Source organism: Boleophthalmus pectinirostris, unplaced genomic scaffold (genome assembly GCF_026225935.1).
Source record: "Boleophthalmus pectinirostris isolate CB_2022bp ecotype Guang Dong unplaced genomic scaffold, ASM2622593v1 HiC_scaffold_13, whole genome shotgun sequence".
NCBI classification, from domain to species: Eukaryota; Metazoa; Chordata; class Actinopteri; order Gobiiformes; family Gobiidae; genus Boleophthalmus; species Boleophthalmus pectinirostris.
The window spans coordinates 3778782-3800419 of record NW_026571036.1 but is presented as its reverse complement, the minus strand read 5'-3'; the positions used below and the strand labels follow the sequence as shown (position 1 = coordinate 3800419).

Sequence of the window (21638 nt, the reverse complement as noted above, 5' to 3'; positions counted from 1 at the left end):
TCGCAGATGAAGCGCAAAATATTGACACTAAAATTGGAAATAAAGTCGATTTGACCAAATTTAAACTAGATATTGACACAAAAAGCGGACCAGAAAAGCCTAGAGACAAAAATAAGGGCACTACGAAGACTTTAGACAAAGAACTCGCAAATGAAGATCAAAATATTGATACTAAAATTGGAAATAAAGTCGATTTGACCAAATTTAAACTAGATACTGAAGCAAAAAGTGGGCCGGAAAAGCCTAGTGAGAAAAATAAGGGCACTACAAAGATTTCAGACAAAGAACTCGCAAATGAAGTGCAAAATATTGACACTAAACTTGGAAATAAAGTCGATTTGACCAAAATTGAACTAGATATTGATGCGAAAAGTGGACCGGAAAAGCCTAGTGACAAAAATAAGGGCGCTACGAAGACAACAGACAAAGAACTCGCAAATAAAGATCAAAATATTGACACTAAAATTGGAAATAAAGTCGATTTGACCAAATTTAAACTAGATATTGAAGCAAAAAGTGGACCGGAAAAGCCTAGTGACAAAACTACAAAGACTGCAGACAAAGTAGCCTCAATTAAAGAGCAAAAAAGTGACACTAGTTCTGAAAATAAAGCAGATTTGGTGAAAGTTAAAGAAGATATTACAACTACAAGTGGTCAGGAAAAGCTAAGCGGAGCTACAAAAGGCCCCGATATTGAAAATAAATTGGATTTGGCGAGTGTCAAACCGGAAATCGCTGCTACAAGTGAAAATAAAAAGCAAAGTGTCAAAAAGGAGGCGGCTACTACAAAAACTACAGCTACAGAACTCTCAGAGGAAGTGAAAAATAAAGTAGATTTGCCTGAAATTAAACCAGTTATCGAAGCTAAAAGCGGAGAGAAAAAGCAAAGCGTCGAAAAGGAGGCGACCGCAAAGACCGCAGACGTAGAACCGTCAAAAGAAGTTAAAAAAAGTGTCACTGATATTGAAAATAAAGTCGATTTGCCTGAAATTAAACCAGTTATCGAAGCTAAAAGCGGAGAAGAAAAGAAAAGCGTCAAAAAGGAGGCGACTGCAAAGACCGCAGACGTAGAACCCTCAAAAGAAGTGCAGAAAATTGTCCCAAAAATTGAAAATAAAGTGACTGATAAACAAGATATTGCTTCTAAAAGTGAACAGACTGTCGAGAAAGCAGTATTATCGGATAAAATGCCAGAAATTAATGTCGAAAATAAACTACAGTCGCCTGAGGTTGCTTCTAAGACTGAATTACGACGTGACAAAAAAGATACAGCGCTGTCAGGTGAACAAACGACAAAGGAATCCCAGAAAGCAAACGCACCCTCTAGTTTACGTTCCGAAAAGGATGTGGCCAGGCAGGACGGCAACGAGGAGAAAATTGCTCAGTTGTCAGTCAGCAAAGGCGAAACTGATACTCCTGCCAGTCGTAGCCAAACAAAGGAACCCATTGACCGAGATCCTGCTGTTTTACCTAAAAAGGAGCAGGAAACGGCCGGCCAAAACACTGCCCCATTCACAGCGGGAACAAAAGAAGGCCTCAAAATCTCAAAAGAGAGGTTCGCGTCTTCGGGTTTACCTGCGACGCGTCGGATGGATGAGAAGGGACAAGACGCGGGATTGTTTTCTACGTCTAAATTGCGGGGCAAGTCCGAGGCGCGGGGAGCAGTGACAGGTTTAATAAAGTCAGAGGTGATAGAAAAAGGCGAGAAATGTGTCGGCAAGGGAGACGGGGACGGCACCGCGGCACAAAAACTGGATACTGAGACAGAGAGGTTAGGGCAGGAGGCCAGAGTGACCATTCAGGATGAAAAAAATGTCGTAAAAGATGACAAACTGGAAGGGCAGGACGTGAAAAAGCTAGAAAACGCCGCTAAGATTTCACCAAGTAGTGCATTATCGTCCGCGGAGACGGTGGGGGTAGAAGACAAAGCGGTTTCTGTCGCGGATAATGATGGAGAAAGGCACAAGGGCAGGCTCACAACTTGGGCCCACAGCGCTGACAAAGCCTGCAAAAATCTCTGGAAAAGAAGCTCTGCCAAAATCAGCGAGCGAGACTAAACCGCAGGCTGAAAGTATAACTACGGAAAATAAAAGTCAAAGAGGACGGGATGACTCAGCGCACAAACCCGGGCCTGTTACTGGCGGGGTGTTAAACGTCGCTAAAAATGGCAAGTTTGAACCAAAGGATAATGTAGAACAGGCTTTGAGCGGATATGCGGAGAAAACTAGTAATCTTGACGACAAAAAGATAGAAGTTAAAGCCGTGTCGGAAAGCCCACAAGTCCTGAAAGATTTAACCAAACAGGGCAGCATTAGTGGAAGTAAAATCCCAACATCGGACAGACTTTCAGCGAACGGCGAAGTGAGTTTGCTGTCAAAACTCGAGCCACTCAACGATGCATCTGCGAGGTCTAAAAAACAAACTTTTAAACCGTCCCCGGAGGCTAGTAACATCTTGAACTCGTCTCTGAAAAGGCACAACTTAACAAAAGGTCGAAGTAAAGATGAGTGGAGCGTGCCGCAAAACCGCGATACGCCGTCTAGCTGGCTGGACTTGGACTTCCCCAAACAGAGGCTGAAAGTGTCGAGCGAGGCCAAGCTGACGTCGTCCGGGAGCGAGAGCAACCTCCTGGACACGTCCGCGGACCTCGACGACGCAGATTTCGTGGAGAAAATTAAAAAGCTCTGCGCGCCGTTTTCGTTACCGCCGAGAAAGCACAACCCGCTCAGGAACCCGCAGCCTCCCTTCGCGATGCCGGCGATCAAAGAAGACCGGTACGAAAAGACGTTCGACCCCGACGAGTTCACGTTCGGACTGAGGAAGACGAATAAGTTCAGCTTCGAGACGCCGAGTTTGCTGGCGAAGCTTCAAAATCCGGAGGGGAAGCCGAGCGTAAAACCGGCGAGAGCGAGCTTCGCCGACCGGAGCATGTTGCTAAGCGGTTTGGAGTCACGTTTTCGAGACAAGGCGCCATCTAAAGACGAAAAAGAGGAGGCGAAGGACGAAGTTAAGGATGAAATCAAAGTGAAATCCCGTTTGGAGGGGAGCTGCGTGCTTAACAGTCTGACCACGTCCAGTTTCAGGAGCAAACTCAGCCAGAGTCAAGCCCAAGCGGACGGCACTAACTCGGGGAATGTGTCTCCAAGCGGCAGCCCCCAAAACAACAGTCCCCGGCAACTGGTACCGCCCCCCCCTGCCCAAGCCAACCCGGAGGCACGCAACAAGAAAGAGGAAATCCAGTGCGCAGGGGAACTCGCGGAGAGTGACTCAGGCCCTCCACTCCCAGCGTTTAACCAGATCAAACTGCCGGACTTTTTGGAGAAGTACCTCCCCAGAGAGACGAGGGAGCAGGGGCAGAGGGAGCCGGGGAAACTGCAGCGAGCCAGAACAGAGGTTAGTGTTAAAGCTTTGTACAGATGTTACTGCAAATACGCTCTGCAAGCTCCAAACGTGGCCACGCACTGTAAAAAAAAGTTATAATTTAACAGTGAATGCCTTGTGTAAGTCAGATGATTCTGCAAAATTCATTCAAAACATGTACACAAACTTTGAGTGCTGCTGCGAACAGTTTCAAAACAATAGGACTACACTGAACACAATGCACAATTAGATTAGTTTGTAAGACTTTAGGACAATCATAATCTACTTTTTTTTAGACGAAAGTGTCCCTATTTACCCTGAACAGTCCCAGTTTTGAGCCCTGTGTCCCCTGATTTATCCAAAACCATTGATTTGTCCCAGTTTTATACAAGAAATGTCCCAGGTGTCCCTATTTTTGGCATAAATAGTCATTCCTTTAGGTAAAATACAGAAAAGCTGCTTAAAAAATGACCAAAATAAAGAAAATGTGACTGTACTGACTCACGTGTTAGTCATGAATGAGCCAAAAGCAGAATAATTTTCCTTAACATTACATTTTGGAGGAGATAATACTTCAAAATTATCTGATTTTAACCAGTCAGAACAGTACACAAACTCTAAATGCTGCTGCAAAAAGTTTCAAAACAGTAGACCTATGCTGAACACAGTGTACAATTACATTAGTCTGCGAGACTTTAGAACAATTATAATCTACTTTTTCTAGATTAGGATGTCCCTTTTTATCCAGGAGAGTCCGAGTTCTGAGTCCTGTGCCCCCTGATTTATCCAAAACCATTGATTTTTGTCCCAGTTTTATATAAGAAATCTCCCAGGTGTCCCTCTTTTTGGCATAAATAGTCATTCCTTTAGATAAAATACAGAAAATGTGACTATACTGACTCACGTCTTAGTCATAAATGAGCCAAATGCAGAACAAATTTCCTTAATCATGCACTCCTTTCACAATTTTATTTTTACAAACCACTCCAAAGCAGAAGTGTCCAAGGTTTTTGAAAATCTGGTCACCATATTCTAGACACATGTTCTTGTTAAAGCTACTGTAATTGTACTGCAATTCATAAAAAAAAAGAGTACATTTGGATGAGATAATACTTCAGAATTACAGTACACAAACTCTGAACGCTACTGCAAAAAGTTTCAAAACAATAAGACTATGCTGAACACAATGCACAGTTATATTAGTTTTGCAAGACTTTAGAACAATTATAATCTACTCTTTTTTTAGACTAGAGTGTCAGTATTTACCCGGGACAGTCCCACTTTTGAGTCCTGTGTCCCCTGTCTTAGCAGATTTATCCAAAACCATTGATTTGTCCCAGTTTTATACAAAAAACATCCCAGGTTTTACCAATTTGATCCTTACCAATTGTAAAGAGAGTCATAAATTGCCATTTGTTGATGTTAAATACACAAAAGCTTCTTAAAAAAATGACCAAAACAAAGAAAATGTGACTCAACTGACTCACGTTTTAGTCATAAATGAGCCAAAAGCAGAATAATTTTCCTTAACGTTACATTTTGGGTGAGATAATACTTCAAAATGATCTGATCTGAACCAGTCAGAACAGTACACAAACTCTGAACGCTGCTGCGAAAAGTTTCAAAACAATAAGACTACGCTGAACACAATGCACAATTACATACATTTTCAAGACTTTTCTAAACTAGAGTGTCGATATTTACCCGGGACAGTCCCACTTTTGAGTCCTGTGTCCCCTGTCCCAGCAGATTTATCCAAAACCATTGATTTGTCCAAAAAATATCCCAGGTTTTCCCAATTTGATCCCTGCCAACAGTAAAATGAGTCATGAATTGTCATTTGTTTAGGTAAAATACAGAAAAGCTGCTTAAAAAAATGACCAAAACAAAGAAAATGTGACTCAACTGACGCACATTTTAGTCATAAATGAGCCAAAAGCAGAATAATTTTTCTTAACATTACATTTGGAACGAGATAATACTTGAAAATTAGCTGATCTGAACCAGTCAGAACAGTACACAAACTCTGAACGCTGCTGCGAAAAGGTTTTATGTCATGGAACAGGTCAGGACGAGTTCGCTCAAAACAAGATTACAGATGAATACAATGTTGAATTACAATTGTTTGCAGTGATTTAAAATCTATTGTCATAATGTCACATGGGCTTCTGTGACATGCCCTTCTGTGCACATGTTTCTGTCAGTGCTGCTGCGAAATTGTTCTGACAAAAGCGTAAAAAAAGAAGTTGTGATTTCACAGTTAACGACCTGGCAAAACTCTGAAAATCTTGCAGAATTTAAAACGTGAAAAACAGACCTGGTTCATTTTAAGAAATTCACTTTTTTTTTGGAACTTTTCATTTTTATTTTCATTTTCACACATAATAAAAAGAATAATAGAACTTTCCCAGAGACAAGAATACTAAAATATTATCTTTACAAATGCAATATACATATTCCGATACATGTGCAGTATATTTTATAACATGTACATCCTTGTTTGTGAGCACTTGAGAAGTAAACCGTTAATAATAATAACTAAAATAAAATTATAAAATAAATAAATACATAAAAAATAAATAAATACATAAAAATAAAAAGGATTAAGATATATATACTAATTAAAGGAAGAAAAAAAATATAATAATAATAATAATAATAATAATAATAATAATAATAATAATAATAATAATAAAATAAATAAATTAAAAATAAATAAATACATAAAAATAAAAAAGGATTAAGATATATATACTAATTAAAGGAAGAAAATAAAATAATAATAATAATAAGAAGAAGAAGAAAATCATAAAGTAAATAAATTAAAAAAATAAATAAATACATTAAAAAATAAAAAAGGATTAAGATATATACTAATTACAGGAAGAAAATAAAATAATAATAATAATAATAATAATAATACATTTTCTAAAACCTGTTTCCAATTAGCCGTAATAGTTTTAGCAATTCACAATTTATAACAAAAAATATCAGAATCAGAATTTATTTATTTGTCATTTCGGTATAAAAAAAAAAAAATACACAGAAACGAAATACGAAAAACTGCACTCAGGTCCAGGTCAACAGCAGCACAAATAATAATAAATAAATTAAATAATAAATAAATAAATCTTTTGAATGGGAAAAAGTCTTAAATGTTGCATATAACAGGATGCTGATACCAGAGGTGGGACTCGAGTCAGACTTGAGTCACTATTTATATTAAGACTTGAGACTTGACTTGATAAAATAGACTAAGACTTGGGACTCGACTTGGACTTGAAGGTCAGTGGCTTGGGACTTGACTCGGACTTGAGAAGACTTGATGCTTCTAAAAAATATATATATGTTTTTAGAAAATACTTTTCTCTTTACATCTGTGGTGCTGAATTTAACAGGATCAAATTGGAACATTTTCTTCCCACTTCTGTTTATTACTTTGGATGTGACTGAAGTACTGTGATGTGGTATCCTCAAAAGTACTACAGTAATATACAGTACAGTGTAGTACAGCAGAGGGAACTACACAGAACACGATCCTTCCATTTCAGTGCAGACACACGACAAAATCACTAATATTAAACACTTTTAAAACTGAATTCTTTCTATTCTGACCAGGGATGTATCGATATCCACGTCTCACGATACGATATCATCACGGTATGAACCTCACAGTACGATATTTATTGTGATATCATGGGAAAGCTCATGATAATATGATCAGGCGACTCACGATTAGGGATGTAACAATATCCCAATCTGTTGGTATGATGTTTTCACGATAAACATCTAACTGTACGATATTTCTTGCGATATTTTCTCGAGGTAAACAAAACTGTTAATATGCTCCTTTTTCCTCTTAAAACGCCTCGACAAGACTTAATCCAAAGAACTAAGACTTAAAAGTGTTAGAACTGTTATTTCTTCTTGTCGTCTGCACTGAAATGGAGCAAAGGATCATGGTCTATGTCAGGCATGTCCAAACTATGGCCCAGGGGCCAAATGTGGCCCTCAGACAAATTTTTCTTGGCCCTCAAGCTTCCAGGTGAATTGGCCCAAATAACCTTGCATCATTTAAAAAATATTTTTTTTACTGCAAGTTTTTTGAAAATCTACCTTAATAAAGCTAATATTTAATATTTAGTGTTTGGTTTTAAGGATCTTACATGAATATAAACTGATGGCTCATTCTAACGTGTTAAACCTGCACATATTTAAATTATTCCCTTTACTGAGCATCAGTCTACGGCCTCGATCGGCCTCTGCTTCTTCTGTGTTTAGATCTGTGGCCCTTGATGAAAAAAGTTTGGACACCCCTGGTCTATGTAGTTCAAGTTGAAGTACAAGTTACTTTAAAATTCATATAAATTGCAAAAAACTATAAGTTATATTTGGTGTTGACTTGGACGACTTGGACTTGACTTGGACTTCCGGGCCAGCGACTCGAGACTCGACTTGGACTTGCCTGTAATTTGACTTGGGACTTGACTCGGACTTGAGGCCAAAAACTTGAGACTTGCAAAACAACGACTTGGTCCCTCCTCTGGCTGATGCCCACGAATAGGCAGGTTACTGGTCAGATCCGTGGAGAGGCGAGCCCACTCAATAGTATAGTATGTAATTAAAGGCCTTGTTCTTGATATTTTTTCACATATTTACAGATATTTATCAGAACTGAAGTGAAAAATGACTCAAATCAAGACCTGAGTTTCAATCCTCCACTTCCTTTTTTTTTTTTTTTGCAGTGTTTTTGCACCGGCGTCGGGTCAAAACATTTCCACACACGTGAAACTCTAACAATGCTTTTACTCACATGGTCTTGCGACAGAAGTGAAACTAGATTCGGGCATGCTGAGGAATTTAAAGAATGCCTCCAAACCACACACACACACACACACGCACACGCACACACGCGCACGCGCACGCGCACACGCACACGCACACGCACACACACACACACACACACACACGCACACACACACACACACACACGAACGATGTTTAAAGTAGCGCTGTCATTAACTTGGGCTTGGCAGTGTTTTGAATGACAAACGTTTCCTGTGTGGAGATTCCTCTGGGGCCAATCGTAACTGTGCATGAGAAAGGGGGGCGGGGCTTGTGCGGCGCTCTGGCTTTCTGATTGGTGGAAAAAGTTTGACTGGCACTAACATGTCACAGATGTTCAGATAGTTTGGGTTTGCAGATTTGAGAGATTTTGTGGGTCATTTGTTTATTTGTTTTTTGTTTTGTTTTTTTCAAAATAAAACCAAAAATAAGAAAATGAAACCAAAAAAATCTTCATTATTTGTCTCCAAAACCAAAATGAAAAAACAGATAATGATTTTTTTTTTTTTTTTTTCGATTTTGTGTTTAAATGAAAAATATAAATAAACGGATAACGGATGTTTTCTGTTTACGTGACTTAAACTGAGAAGCCGGACTGAACCAGGACTAAACCAGGACTTAACCAGGTCCGGAGACCAGAACCAGGCCAGGACTGAGACCAGGAACAGGACCAGACCATGACTGAGACCGGGACTGAGACGGGACCAGACCAGGACTGAGACTGGACAAGATCAGGACTGAGACCGGGAACTGAGACCAGGTCTGAGGCTGGGACCAGACCAGGACCAGGCAATGATTGAGACTGGGACTGAGACTAGGACCAGACCAGGATTGAGACCAGGTACAGGACCAGGACTGAGACTAGGGTCAGACCAGGACTGAGACTAGGACCAGACCAGGACTGAGACCAGGAACAGGACCAGGAATGAGACTAGGACCAGACCAGGACTGAGACCAGGAACAGGACCAGGAATGAGACTAGGATCAGACCAGGACTGAGACTAGGACCAGACCAGGACTGAGACAGGACCAGACCAGGACTGAGACTAGGACCAGACCAGGACTGAGACCAGGACAGGACCAGGACTGAGACTAGGACCAGACCAGGACTGAGACTAGGACCAGACCAGGACTGAGACAGGACCAGACCAGGACTGAGACCAGGAACATGACCAGGACTGAGACCGGGACTGAGACCAGGACTTAGACCGGGACTAAGACCAAGACCAGACCATAACTGAGACCAGGACTGAGACCGGGAACAGAACCAGGACTGAGACCGGGACTAAGACCAGGACCAGACCATATCCGAGACCAGGACTGAGACCAGGACCAGACTAGGACTGAAAACGGTTTAGTCTTGGTTTCGCCCTGTCTTAGTCCTGGTTCAGTTCTGGTTCAGTCTGGCATCACAGTTTAAGTCACAGAAGTCCATTTTTCATTTAAACACAAAATCAAAAACTGAAAAAACGAATCTTTATCTGTTTTGTCATTTTGGTTTTGGAGACAAATAATGAAGAAAATAGTTGTTTTTTCATTTTCTTATTTTAGTTTTATATTGAAAAACGAATAAACGAACAGCACATAGATTTGAGAGGCTGGTTCCACATTTCACATTTCATTCATCCACATTAAACACAATAAACATATAAAAACACAAATACAAAATAAAGTGTTGCAGAGCCCCAGTGCAGAATGACTTTGTTCCATAAATAATTCATTACTTTCATCCATCACACTTGGCTAAGATCACAGTAAATATTCAATATTTAAAAAAACACATGATTTTTTTTCCCAAGACAACGTACTAAACTGGACAGATAAATAGATTACAGGTCATGGAAATAATCATTTACATTGTGTGTCCAAACATTTGTCTGGTCTGGTTGTGTTTGTTAGTGACGAGCTTCATTATCCTGCCGTGTTTATCCAAGATCACCACAACAGATTAACTCCGGTGTCGTCGCACGTTAACACTCAGTCAGTAGAAAGTTGTTTTGCGAAATCAAAACCCTGCAGTTACAGCGACAGCAAAATACACTTAATCACAGAAGCGGAACGTAACAAATGATACGTGTCACTGCAACTGGGTAGAGTTTATAGATAATTGTACCTTTTTGAGTAGATTTTTAAACATGTACTTGTACTTTTACTTGTAATTAAGTATAATTCTGGTCATGTAATTGTAAATCATAGATGTACCACTCTACAGTCGCACATAACATTACTCCAGAGAATATATGGTTTAAAACTATTTAAATCAGCTTTTAAATGTTAAATTAAGCAAGTTTTGTAAATCCGTGTATCATTTGTTCCTTTGTTTTTCAGTATAAAACCACAAACAAGAAAATGAAAAAACAACTATTTTCTTCATTATTTGTGTCCAAAACCAAAATAAAAAAAATAGATAATGACTTTTTTTGTTTTTTTTTTCAGTTTTCGATTTTGTGTTTAATTGGAAAAAAAACAACAACAAAAAAAACGTTTCCGTGACTTCCTTGACTGCGATACTGGTCTTTTAAAACAGGACTAAACCAGGACTAAACTGTTTTCAGTCCTGGTCTGGTCCCAGTCTCAGTCCCGGTCTGGTCCTGGTCTGGTCCCGGTCTGATCCCGGTCTCAGTCTTGGTCTCAGTCCCGGTCCTGTTCCCAGTTTCAATCCTGGTTTCAGTTCTAGTCTGACCCCGATCTCAGTCCCGGTCTGGTCCCGGACCTGGTTAAGTCCCGGTTCAGTCCGTATGTGGCGCAAAAGTCCGACATTGCACTTTAAGTCACGTAAACGGGAAATGGTTGTTATCCATTTTTTTCCATTTTTCATTTAAACACAAAATCGAAAACTGAAAAAGCGAATCGTTATCCGTTTTTTAATTAAAATTTTGGTTTTGGAGACAAATAATAAAGAAAATTGTTGTTTTTTCGTCTTCTTATTTTTGGTTTTATATTGAAAAACTAAGGAATGAACGATACACAGATTTTTGTAAAATAATGACTCTAAATTTGCGTAAAAAAGTAACTAGTATTTATACACGTTTGGCAGCAGTACTTGTATTTGTAATTAAGTTCATTTTTAGCCAAGGTACTATATAGAAAATACAAGGACTAGAGTTGTATTTTTGGATGTAAATGTGACGTTTTGTGTGTTGTGTTTGTGTAGGTGGATTCTAAAATGCCTTCAGTGAAAGAGGAGGCACGGAGCAGCTCACCGCGGGAGTCTCCAGTCCACACGCAGCTGCACACACAGGTACGTCTGAAAAATATTCACTTCTGTTTCCGTAAGAGCTCTCTGGATCCGGGAAATGTCTTCAACGTAACAGAATCATCAAACAGTTACAAGAACAAGTCCAGTTTAAGATTTAATTTGGGGTTTGTTGATAGATTGGGATTGTGGAGCAGGGAGGGATACGGAGTAGTGGAGTAGTGTTTTGTTTTTTTTCTAAAAGGGCAAAAAATGGGAAATAGGGATGCAACGATACACTTTTGCCACGATTTGATATGAATGAGTATAATATAATAACACATGATATTAATGAAACATACTTACAACAGACGCATCAAGAATCTCAGACTTCCGGTCATTGCACAATTCATAATGGGAAGGATTTTCCGAAAAAGTGAGCATCAAACCTCCATGTTTGTTTTCCCAGTGGGACGTGTCTATTGTCAAAGTCGATCTTTTCAAGTTTTTGAAACATATCGCTTTTGTTTCTGGTTCTGATATTGTCATATTTTAGTTTTTGGGATTCGGACATCGTTAATTGTGTGGTTGTTGGATCCTAACAGAGGAAAACGACTCGAGAAATTTGTTTGTGAACTTCCATAAATGCAAAAGTGAATCAGATGTGTGTGACTCAAACCTCTGTTCAAACTGTTTCTCTTCCCAACGGAATTGAAAAATAGTGAAAGGTGAAGGCGATGGGCAGGATTGATCCACAGGAAGGACAAAAAATTTAACCTTTGACTGACTAAGAAATCATCCTGAGTTTGCAGTGAACATTTTGTATGTGGAGCGACAACAAAACAAAATCCCGTTTGTTAATGGAGAGGAGCAGAAGACAAACAGACTGAGCTGCACTTTCTTGTTCTTGTGGTTTTACAGCAACATCACGTCTTGGTCTCTTTGCAGTGGAAGGTGTTTCTTGGTGAACAGTTGGTGCCTTTCACTTTGGCGTTGACTTTTTAAATTTGTAACCAAGGTTGAGCGACGGATCGGGATTTTTGTGTTGTTGCTCCACATACAAAATGTTCTCTGCAAACTCAGGATGATTTAGTCAGTCAAATGTTTCCTTTTTGGTTCTTCCTGTGGATCAGTCCTGCCCATCACCTTCACCTTTCACTATTTTTCAATTCCGTTGGGAAGAGAAACAGTTTGAACAGAGGTTTACAGTCACACACATCTGATTCACTTTTGCATTTATGGAGTTCGCAAACAAATTTCTCGAGTCGTTTTCCGCTGTTAGGATCCAACAACCACACGATTACGATGTCCGAATCCCAAAACTAAAATATGACAATATCAGAACCAGAAACAAAAGTAACATGGTTCAAAAGACTTGAAAAGATCGACTTTGTCAATAGACACATCCCACTGGGAAAACAAACATGGCGGTTTGATGCTCACTTTTTCGGAAAATCCTTCCCAGTGTGAATTGCTCAATGACCGGAAGTCTGAGATTCTTGATGTGTCTATACATTACAGCAGAGACAGAGAGTAGAGTTGTGCAAAAATATTGTATGTATACTGTATCGATATATCGCCAAAAGTATTTTTTGGTATATTTTACTAAATTATTTTGTTACAGCTACAGTTTTGTTGCTTGTTTAGACGAAGGAAACTTGTTTATGCGACAAATTTGACATTTTTACTGTTCTGGTGGTGATTAAAATGTTTGTGTTTCATATTAACTTTGCAGAAAGTTTAACAAAGACTTTTAGTATCACAGCCTTGATTTAGCATTTATTTTTTATTGAATACTGAATTGATCTTAATCTCAATATATCGTCCATTGTTTTAGTATTATATATCGGGATGTACAGCTGGAGTTTATATGTGAAGTGTTGATTCAATGATTCACGTCTCAGCGTTTTTATTCAGTGAAAATAAGAACAGAGCTTCCTTGGGCTATTTTATATTTTATAGTAAAGTCAGTCTGCTCTTAATGTCGAGTGTTAGGGGAGTTACACTATCAGGCTTTTCCTTTTTTGACGATGATTTGATGGTTTCTTTTCCATTCCTCCTGAGTGTGTCTCTCCCCTCACTGCGTTCACACAGGATCCATGTGTCAGAGCCCACACTGCCCTGCTCTTTTTATACACACAGACCTCTAACATCTTCTTTCTGAACACTCAAACTACACAGAAATGTCTCAGCAGACCGTTTCCCGATGAAAATGTTTGAAATAGAGTCTAATAGAGCCTCGCGCGTTTGATTAAAATTTAAAAGTTAATATCTTCGCCCTTCCCGGGTCTATCAACGCAAAATAAAAAGTGACTGAAAGATAAAACCCTCCTCTGTTAGAATATTTCAGCTGTAAGTCCCCGTGGAGATGTTTACTCGCTGCATCTGAGGAGGAAGCGGCGATAACTGTTTTCCTCTCGGACCAAAATAATGTGTCATGAATTAATAACGGTTTTCTATTTCTGCAGAGCTTGTTTTCTTCGCTTTGTAATCCCTGACCCCGAATCTGAAGTGCGTCAGACCGGAACACCTTTGAAATAGCTTCTGGCGTCTCGTAAACAAGGCTCGAGTTTTGAGTTTTGAGGTTTTGAGATGTCACGTTTGAGTATTTTATGGTTAAGAGTAAGAGTCTACTTCACCCACGCTCCCACACGACAATTCTCCATAAAAAAAACAAAAACATGATGCAAAACTGTACACAACAACTTCTCAAACCAGGCCTAAACCAGGTCCAAACCAGGTCTAAACCAGATCTAAACCAGGACTAAACCAAGACTAAAACCAAATCTAAACTATGTCTCAAACAGGATTTAACAGGACTAAATCATGTTGTGTGGACCGTCTCTCCTCCTCCTCTTCTGTCAATAATATTTTTAATTTGGTAAAGTAAAGTCTGGGCTTTTCATTTTCTTTTAGCAGATAAAACGTCTTATGTTACGATATCCTGGTCTTTGCTTCTCTACAGCAAATCAAGTAATCCAAAGTAATCAGATTACGTTACTCACCTACAGTAACTTAATAGATTCTGTTACAAACTACATTTTGGGGTATGTAATCTGTAATGTGTAGGGGAATACATTTTAAAAGTCACCTTCCCAACACTGACTATACTTTTTTATACTACTATTACAAGTACAAGTACAGGTTTGAATATCGACCCTTATTACCCCCAAAATATCTTCTCAATGGAAGCAGTGTGAGTATTTGTGATAAGTTTCTTTCCGCCCCTGCAGTGGTTTTGTCCAGTCAGTCTGGTTATGTAAAGCAGGAGTCAAACGCGAGGCCCCCAAGGGAAAAAAATATATATATCTGTGTCAATTTAAACCAACGTCATTAATTAATAACGGTTTTCTATTTCCGCAAAGCTCTTTCTCGCTTTGTAAATCCCTGACCGCAAATCTGAAGCGCACCAGACTGGAACACATTTGAAATAGCTTCTGGCTTCTCGTGAAAATCCTGCTACCAATAAAATAAATCGACTTTTGGAGTTTCCTACCAGGTTCTAACGTCGTTCCCCGTGTCAAAAACTTGTCTGAAGAGATTTGAGATCACGTTTGAGTGTTTTAACGATCTCTCCTGAGCCCTGAGAGTCCACGTCACCCACGCTCCCACACGATAATCCTACGTAAATTTACAAAAACGTGATACGAAAACAGAAACTTGACAAACCTGATTGTGTTGCGAAGACGTCTGAAGAGACTAAAGGGAGAAGAGTCAATTGGAGGGACTCTGAAGCACCAAAAACACAAGCGAAACTTCTAAAACTTCTAAAAATGCTGTTTTTGGCGAACAGCATTTTGAAAACAGTAAAAGTAATACATCAGTCTGACACGTCTGCTGTAAAAAAAAACTTGCTCTTTGCACACTGTCCCTTGTACACTTGGGCAAGACACAGTAACGGACAAAAAAAGGAAAAAAACATAATAAAGTCCAGTGTTTCTGTGCAGTATAGGTGATTTATGAAAAGGTGAAAGTAGTAAATGCGACGTGACACAACTTTAGTACTTTTACTTCAAGTCGAGTAACATTGTTGTCATGGTTTTGTGTTCAGGCGGCAGTGAAGAAGCCCACACTCGCAGAATCGACCCAGAGCACACCGAAGGAGCTGCACGCCGAAAAAAACAAGGTAATTCTACTGCAATAGTACTTTTACTTCAGTGCATGTGTACATCCTTGTAATCAGACGTGTTTGATTTGTTAGTAGTTGTTCAAAGCAGTAATGGTACTTCTTACAGTACAAGAGGCAAGTGGTGAAGGTAGTCGTTTTCTTTAAGATACAACAATTAATCACTTTTACTATTGTGACAATTTTAGCACCAATATATACCGTATTTTTCAGACTATAAGTCGCACTTTTTTCATGGTTTGTGTGTTTCCGGTGCGACTTCTATATTAAACTGTTTTTGGTGAAGTGTGGAGAGGTTCTAGTCTTGTGTGTGAGTATCTGCTGCTCCTGTTCCTCCTGCACCACTGTCACTTGGCTCTACTGCGCATGTCTCCTGCAGAAAGAGCCTCTGTTCTGTCTGTATCATGTCAGTCGATCGCACCGTTACTTCTGCACCACTGAACGATTTAACATTTAAACAAACTTATAAAGACAAAGACTGAGAAGACTGAACACAAATGCCAACAAAAAGAAAATCAGATTTTGCAGATTACAAACTGCAAGTCGTGAAATCTGCAGCTGAAAACGATAATCGAGCAGCAGAAAGAAAGTTTGGAGTGAGAGAGAAACTTGTGACAGTTTGTCGACTGAACAAAAGTTAGTTTGGTTGAAGATGTTTCGCAGCTCATCCAAGCCGCTTCTTCGGTTCTGGTCAGAATCCTGGTGGACACTTCTGACCAGAACCGAAGAAGCAGCTTGGATGAGCTGCAAAACATCTTCAACCAAACTAACTTTTGTCCAGTCAATAAACTGAACTTTCTCCTCATGGACTCTACCTGGACGACTGAGGGATTCTTCACACACTGGATGGATGGACAAAGTCTGGACTTCAGTGACACCGAAACCATTCAGAAAGGCCCAAATAATTCTAAAGAAACTGATTCTGGGTCTGACGACAGCGACACAGAAGAGTTTGCTCGCTCTGTTTACCTCCGGAGGTCGAGGTCGAGTTGTTCAGAAGCGACACTGAGGACGAAGAATTGAATGGATTTAGTGATTTGGAGTGAGATGATAAAATAAATTTCCCTCAAAAAGTGCGACTTATATGTTTTTTTCTTCTTCATTACTCATTTTTTGGCTGGTCCAACTTATACTCCAGAGCAACTTATAGTCTGAAAAATACGGTACTCCAATCAGAGGGGGATAGAGTAGCCAAAAATGTACTCAAGTAAGACTAATGTTACTTCAAAATAGTAGTACTCAAGTCGAAATGTAAAGTAGTGATCCAAGAAATTACTCAAGTTAGAGCAAAAAAACTGTTTGGGAAAAGTACTCCTCAAGTAAGAGTAACGTAACGAGTATCTGGCGAAAGCTGATTTATACAGTGATTTGAAGTGAATATGAAGTGAAGGACAAAATATTAGAAACATAATGCACGAAATCTGGAGTTTTCAAAGCGCAGACACGAACTAAATCATTTCTGAAGGAGCAAAGAAACACAAATGTTCAAATCATTTCACATTGTCACATAAAACTTTTGTCACTTTAGACTTACAGTGGGAAGACGAACCACAACTTTCACTCCAAAAAATATTATTTAACTAGGAATACGCTGCTGGAAACTGTACTTTTATTTCTTTTGTGTGGTGCATCGTTGTTGTAAAAGAAGATTGAATTCTGTCTAGTGCCCACTCGTCCCAGAGGCTTCTTCTTTTGGACGAGCGGTGAGACATTTATTCTTAAACTCTTTTGTCCAGTGACAGAATTCAATTTTCTTTTACAGCATAACAAATGTACGACCGAGGGATTACGAACATGAAAGTATGTTGTTGTTGTTGTTTACTTGCAATTATTCAGCAAAGTCCAACTCCCACAGCACAGTCACAGCAATAAAAACTTACAGTGAAGTGACGTAGCTGCAGTTTGGAACAAGAAGTTAAAGCCACAGTATTAAACTTTTTAGCAAGAGCATGTTTTTTATTTTGATGTTTTTATTGCAAAACAGTTAAAAACATGCATCGTTACTGTGAGTGGGCTTGCATATCTACAAACCTTACTCGTTGTTCCCTTGGCTGCGGTATGTACTTGAGGACAGTTCATGGTTTTAAAGGGCCCATCTCGTACAAAGTCAACTTTTCAGAGCTTTCTACCTTCCAAGAGTGATGTGTGGGCCTTCTATATGTTGCCAAAGTGGTTTTTAGACTAATTTGGCGTTTTTTTAAACAATTTGCAGCTTATTTCTGCCACCCTCCCACGTGACAACGAACTAAAGCTGCTACAACGATGACGCGGCAGATTCACCTATGACGTGTTTGACGTAGCAGAAAACGCTTCGCACCCGACCCCGTCCCCCGCTCCGTCGCCTCCTCGAGTGTTCACGATATAATAAGTTGATCTACTAGTGTTTATTAATACTTTACCAATCAGTAATGTTCAGCTGATGTGGACGCGGTGCTTGAGCTTCGTGCTCCTCAAAGTCCTCGTCCGATTCCGGGTCCAACACATGCGGCTGAACGCGCTGTATCTCCATGATGAATAAAAGTTTATTCCTGCCGCTGTCAGGGTCACGTCTGTCTCCCCCTCCCTCCCTGAGATGGCGGAGGAAGGGCGGCTCACTCAGAGCCTACGTCGCGTTTGGAGGGCGGAGCCTGTGCTTTCTCAGGACGGGCGGGGGGAGGAGCAATAGTCGGTCTTTTATAGTTCCTGGTCTGTGACTGTCTCCAAGAAATCAGTAAGATTTCAGAACTATTGTGTAATGGATGTTCCAAAACCCAAACTGTGCTTGTTTATGTGCAGAAGATACAATGTGAAAAGAGTTATTTTGCATCCGATGGGCCCTTTAAGTTTTTATTTCCATGGAGTCTTGCAGGTGACTTGCTGTCTCCAGAAAGTTACATACTGTACTTTTTAATGGAGCTGTTCCTGTATGTTCCTAAGTTTTAGTCAAATATTACATAAGTGAGGAATGTGAGGACTGTTTCAAACAAACTTGCTCTGTGTTTCACATTTTTAAGGCAGTAAAAGTGCAACACCTTTTATCAAATGTAACGTAACAGTAGCAGTTGTTTGTAGAGACTTCGTCATCCTGACATTTGGAAATAGATACTAGATAAATAAAGGCTAAACAGGCTCCTGCTGTGCGCCTGCAAGAATAAGTTTCCTATATTGGTATAAAAATAGATTGACACACCCTGCAAAAGAGCTTTTGGGTAAAACTGCAGTCCTCCCCGTCACTGACCACGGAGAGTTTACAGATCTGCATTAAAAACACTGCTCCCTAAGGTTGTAACAATTCACCTGTTCCTGACAATGAAAAAGCTACAACACTAAAAAAAACAAACAAACAAAAAAAACAGTTATACAAAAACCATCAGTAAAAAAAGGTATTATTTTTGTAAATGACCTAACTAATGAAAATGGTTAAATCATGGAATATGAAGAATGTAGAAGTGTATTTGATGATGTTTGTTCGCGCCGCTCGTATAATCTAATCATCACAGAAGCAACTGATAAATCGAGGCTTTCAGAAACTCTCATCAAACAAAAAGAAAAAAGTAATTGTATGAAAGGAGTAAAAATAAACCAACTCTTAAGTCTCTAAATCAAGATCACATCGCTCCTTTTAAAAACTCCATCCAGAGTATTTTACAGGATCATTGCACTTGTTTTTAACACTTTTATTCTCTTTAATCTGCAAATGTTTCACTGTCTCATGTTTCTGTTCACTGTTTTATGCTGTGATTGATGTGTGAGTTTATTCTGTTATTCTATTTTGTTGCAAATGTTCTCAATTGACTTACCTACCTTAAATATTGACAGTGTTGGGAAGGTGACTTTTAAAATGTAATCCCCTACAGATTACAGATTACATACCCCAAAATGTAGTTTGTAACGTAATCCATTAAATTACTTAAAGTGAGTAATGTAATCTGAATACTTTGGATTACTTGATATTGTCCTGGTTTTAGTCCTGGATTTAGTCCTGGTTTAGTCCTGTTTTTTTGTCCTGGTTTAGTCCTGGTTTACTTCTGGTTTTAGTCCTGGTTTAATTCTGTTTTTTTGTCTTGGTTTTATTCCTGGTTTTAGTCCTGGTTTAGTCCTGTTTTAGTCCTGGTTTAGTACTGGTTTTAGTCCTGGTTTTAGACCTGGTTTTAATCCTGGTTTAGTCCTGATTTTAGTCCTGGTTTTAGTCCTGGTTTAGTCCTGATTTTAGTCCTGGTTTTAGTCTTGGTTTAGTCCTGGTTTAGTCCTGGTTTAGTCCTGGTTTTAGTCCTGGTTTTAGTCCTGGTTTAGTCCTGGTTTTAGTCCTGGTTTTAGTCCTGGTTTAGTCCTGGTTTAGTCCTGGTTTTAGTCCTGTTTTTTTGTCTTGGTTTAGTCCTGGTTTAGTCCTGGTTTTAGTCCTGTTTTAGTCCTGGTTTTAGTTTGGTTTTAGTTTAGTCTGGTTTTAGTCTGGTTTTAGTTCTGGTTTAGTCCTGGTTTAGTCCTGGTTTAGTCCTGGTTTAGTTCTAGTTTTAGTACTGGTTTAGTCCTGATTTTAGTCCTGGTTTTAGTTCGGGTTTAGTCCTGGTTTAGTTCTGGTTTTAGTACTGGTTTAGTCCTGATTTTAGTCCTGGTTTAGTCCTGGTTTAGTCCTGGTTTAGCCCAAAATATGAAAACAGTAAAATACTTCTGTGTAATCCATTTATTTCAACAAAGTAACTGTAATCCAATTACCACTCACTGAAACAGTAACTGTAACTGAATACAGTTACTCATAATTTGTACTCTGATTACTTAACTCCGGTACATGTAATCTGTTACTCCCCAACACTGAATATTGAATAAATAAAATAAAACGTGTAATCTCTGGGCGTTGTGTTTCAGGCGCCCGTAAAGATGCCGTCTCCCGCTGGTCCTGCGGAGGAGCCGAGTGTGACGAACGCGATGAAACTTCCTCCTTCTCTGACCAATCACTTCTCTGGGATTTCTCTGACGGACCAAGCCCCGCCCCGTCACGCTCCGCCCAAGAGGAGACCCAGCAGCAAGGTAAGAGCCGACAACAAACAAGCTGAACTCACAGAACTCTCACCAAATAACCTGTATATACATAAAAATGGACATAACTAACAGGAAGTGAGCACCAGCGCACTTTCAGCTCCATCCACTCTGGCTCCAATTCACAAAACACTGCTCCTTACTCCATAACATCGTTCATTTTTGACTTAAAATGTTGGGTTTAACTCACTCTACATCAGTGGTGTCAAACTCATTTTTTTCCCCGGGGCCACATCCAACCGACTTCGATCCCAAAGTGTCCGGATCAGAAAACTCATGTCATATAAACCCCAAAAATAACAATAAGTTCAACTATTTGTGCAGAGAAACACAAATCTATTACAGAAATCTTTTTTAATTGATGAACTCTTTCTTTTACAAAATATTATAATATTATGAACAACCTGAAACTTGAAACCTGAAAAATTTAATTTCAACACAATGTTTTAACATTAACTTGTTTGCAAATAGGAATAAGTCAATTTTTCTTGTAAAATCCTGCACTCGGCTCCACTTTTCTCATGTTGGACATTTTTCTGATGAGGGTGTCACGGTCAACAGTCAAAACGATCGTCCTTTAAGAGCGTTTGGAAAGAGACAAGTCTTCATTTGTGCTGCTCTGGTGGGAGGGGCCACGTACAGAGACGCTGGAGACGCTGCTGTGATAAACACCACAGAAAATTAACAAGATTTTAATAGAAAATATAATTCAAATATTTTAGTAGAAAATCAGCCGAGGGCCAGATTAAAGGTCTTGGAGGGCCGGATCTGGACCCCGGGCCTTATGTTTGACACCTGTGCTCTACATGATCCTGGGGTTTATTTCACAATTTTGTCCCTAAATGAAGATATCAACATTAATAACAGACCAATCAGGTGCCTATTTTTCTTGTTGGTCCCGTTATCGTTCGCAGCAGTTTCGATTTCGTCGCTGAGCTTCAACTCCCTCCCTCCTGATTGAAGATTCTCTCCGTAACTTGACCTCATCTGTCACCTTGTCTGGAGATAATTACGTTGAATGTCGCACCGTTGGACGTTCAGACAGAGCTGTATCATCTCTGCAGCGGCGCGGTGTTTCCGTGGAGGCCAGAGCGTGTTGTTATAGTTCTCCTTACTCAC

At 39.5% G+C, this 21638-nt stretch overlaps 1 protein-coding gene across 1 annotated transcript in view; it reads left to right on the top strand.

Moving 5' to 3' along the window:
• Window positions 1–1932: 1932 nt before the first annotated feature.
• Window positions 1933–21638, top strand: part of LOC110172315 (beta/gamma crystallin domain-containing protein 1-like) — a 184750-nt gene continuing 165044 nt past the window's right edge. Inside the window, exons 1-4 of the mRNA XM_055149441.1 lie at window positions 1933–3393; window positions 11360–11446; window positions 15432–15506; window positions 20349–20510. Coding sequence (XP_055005416.1) covers window positions 1948–3393; window positions 11360–11446; window positions 15432–15506; window positions 20349–20510 — 1770 coding nt within the window. The 5' untranslated portion in view covers window positions 1933–1947. The remainder of the gene's footprint in view (window positions 3394–11359; window positions 11447–15431; window positions 15507–20348; window positions 20511–21638) is intronic.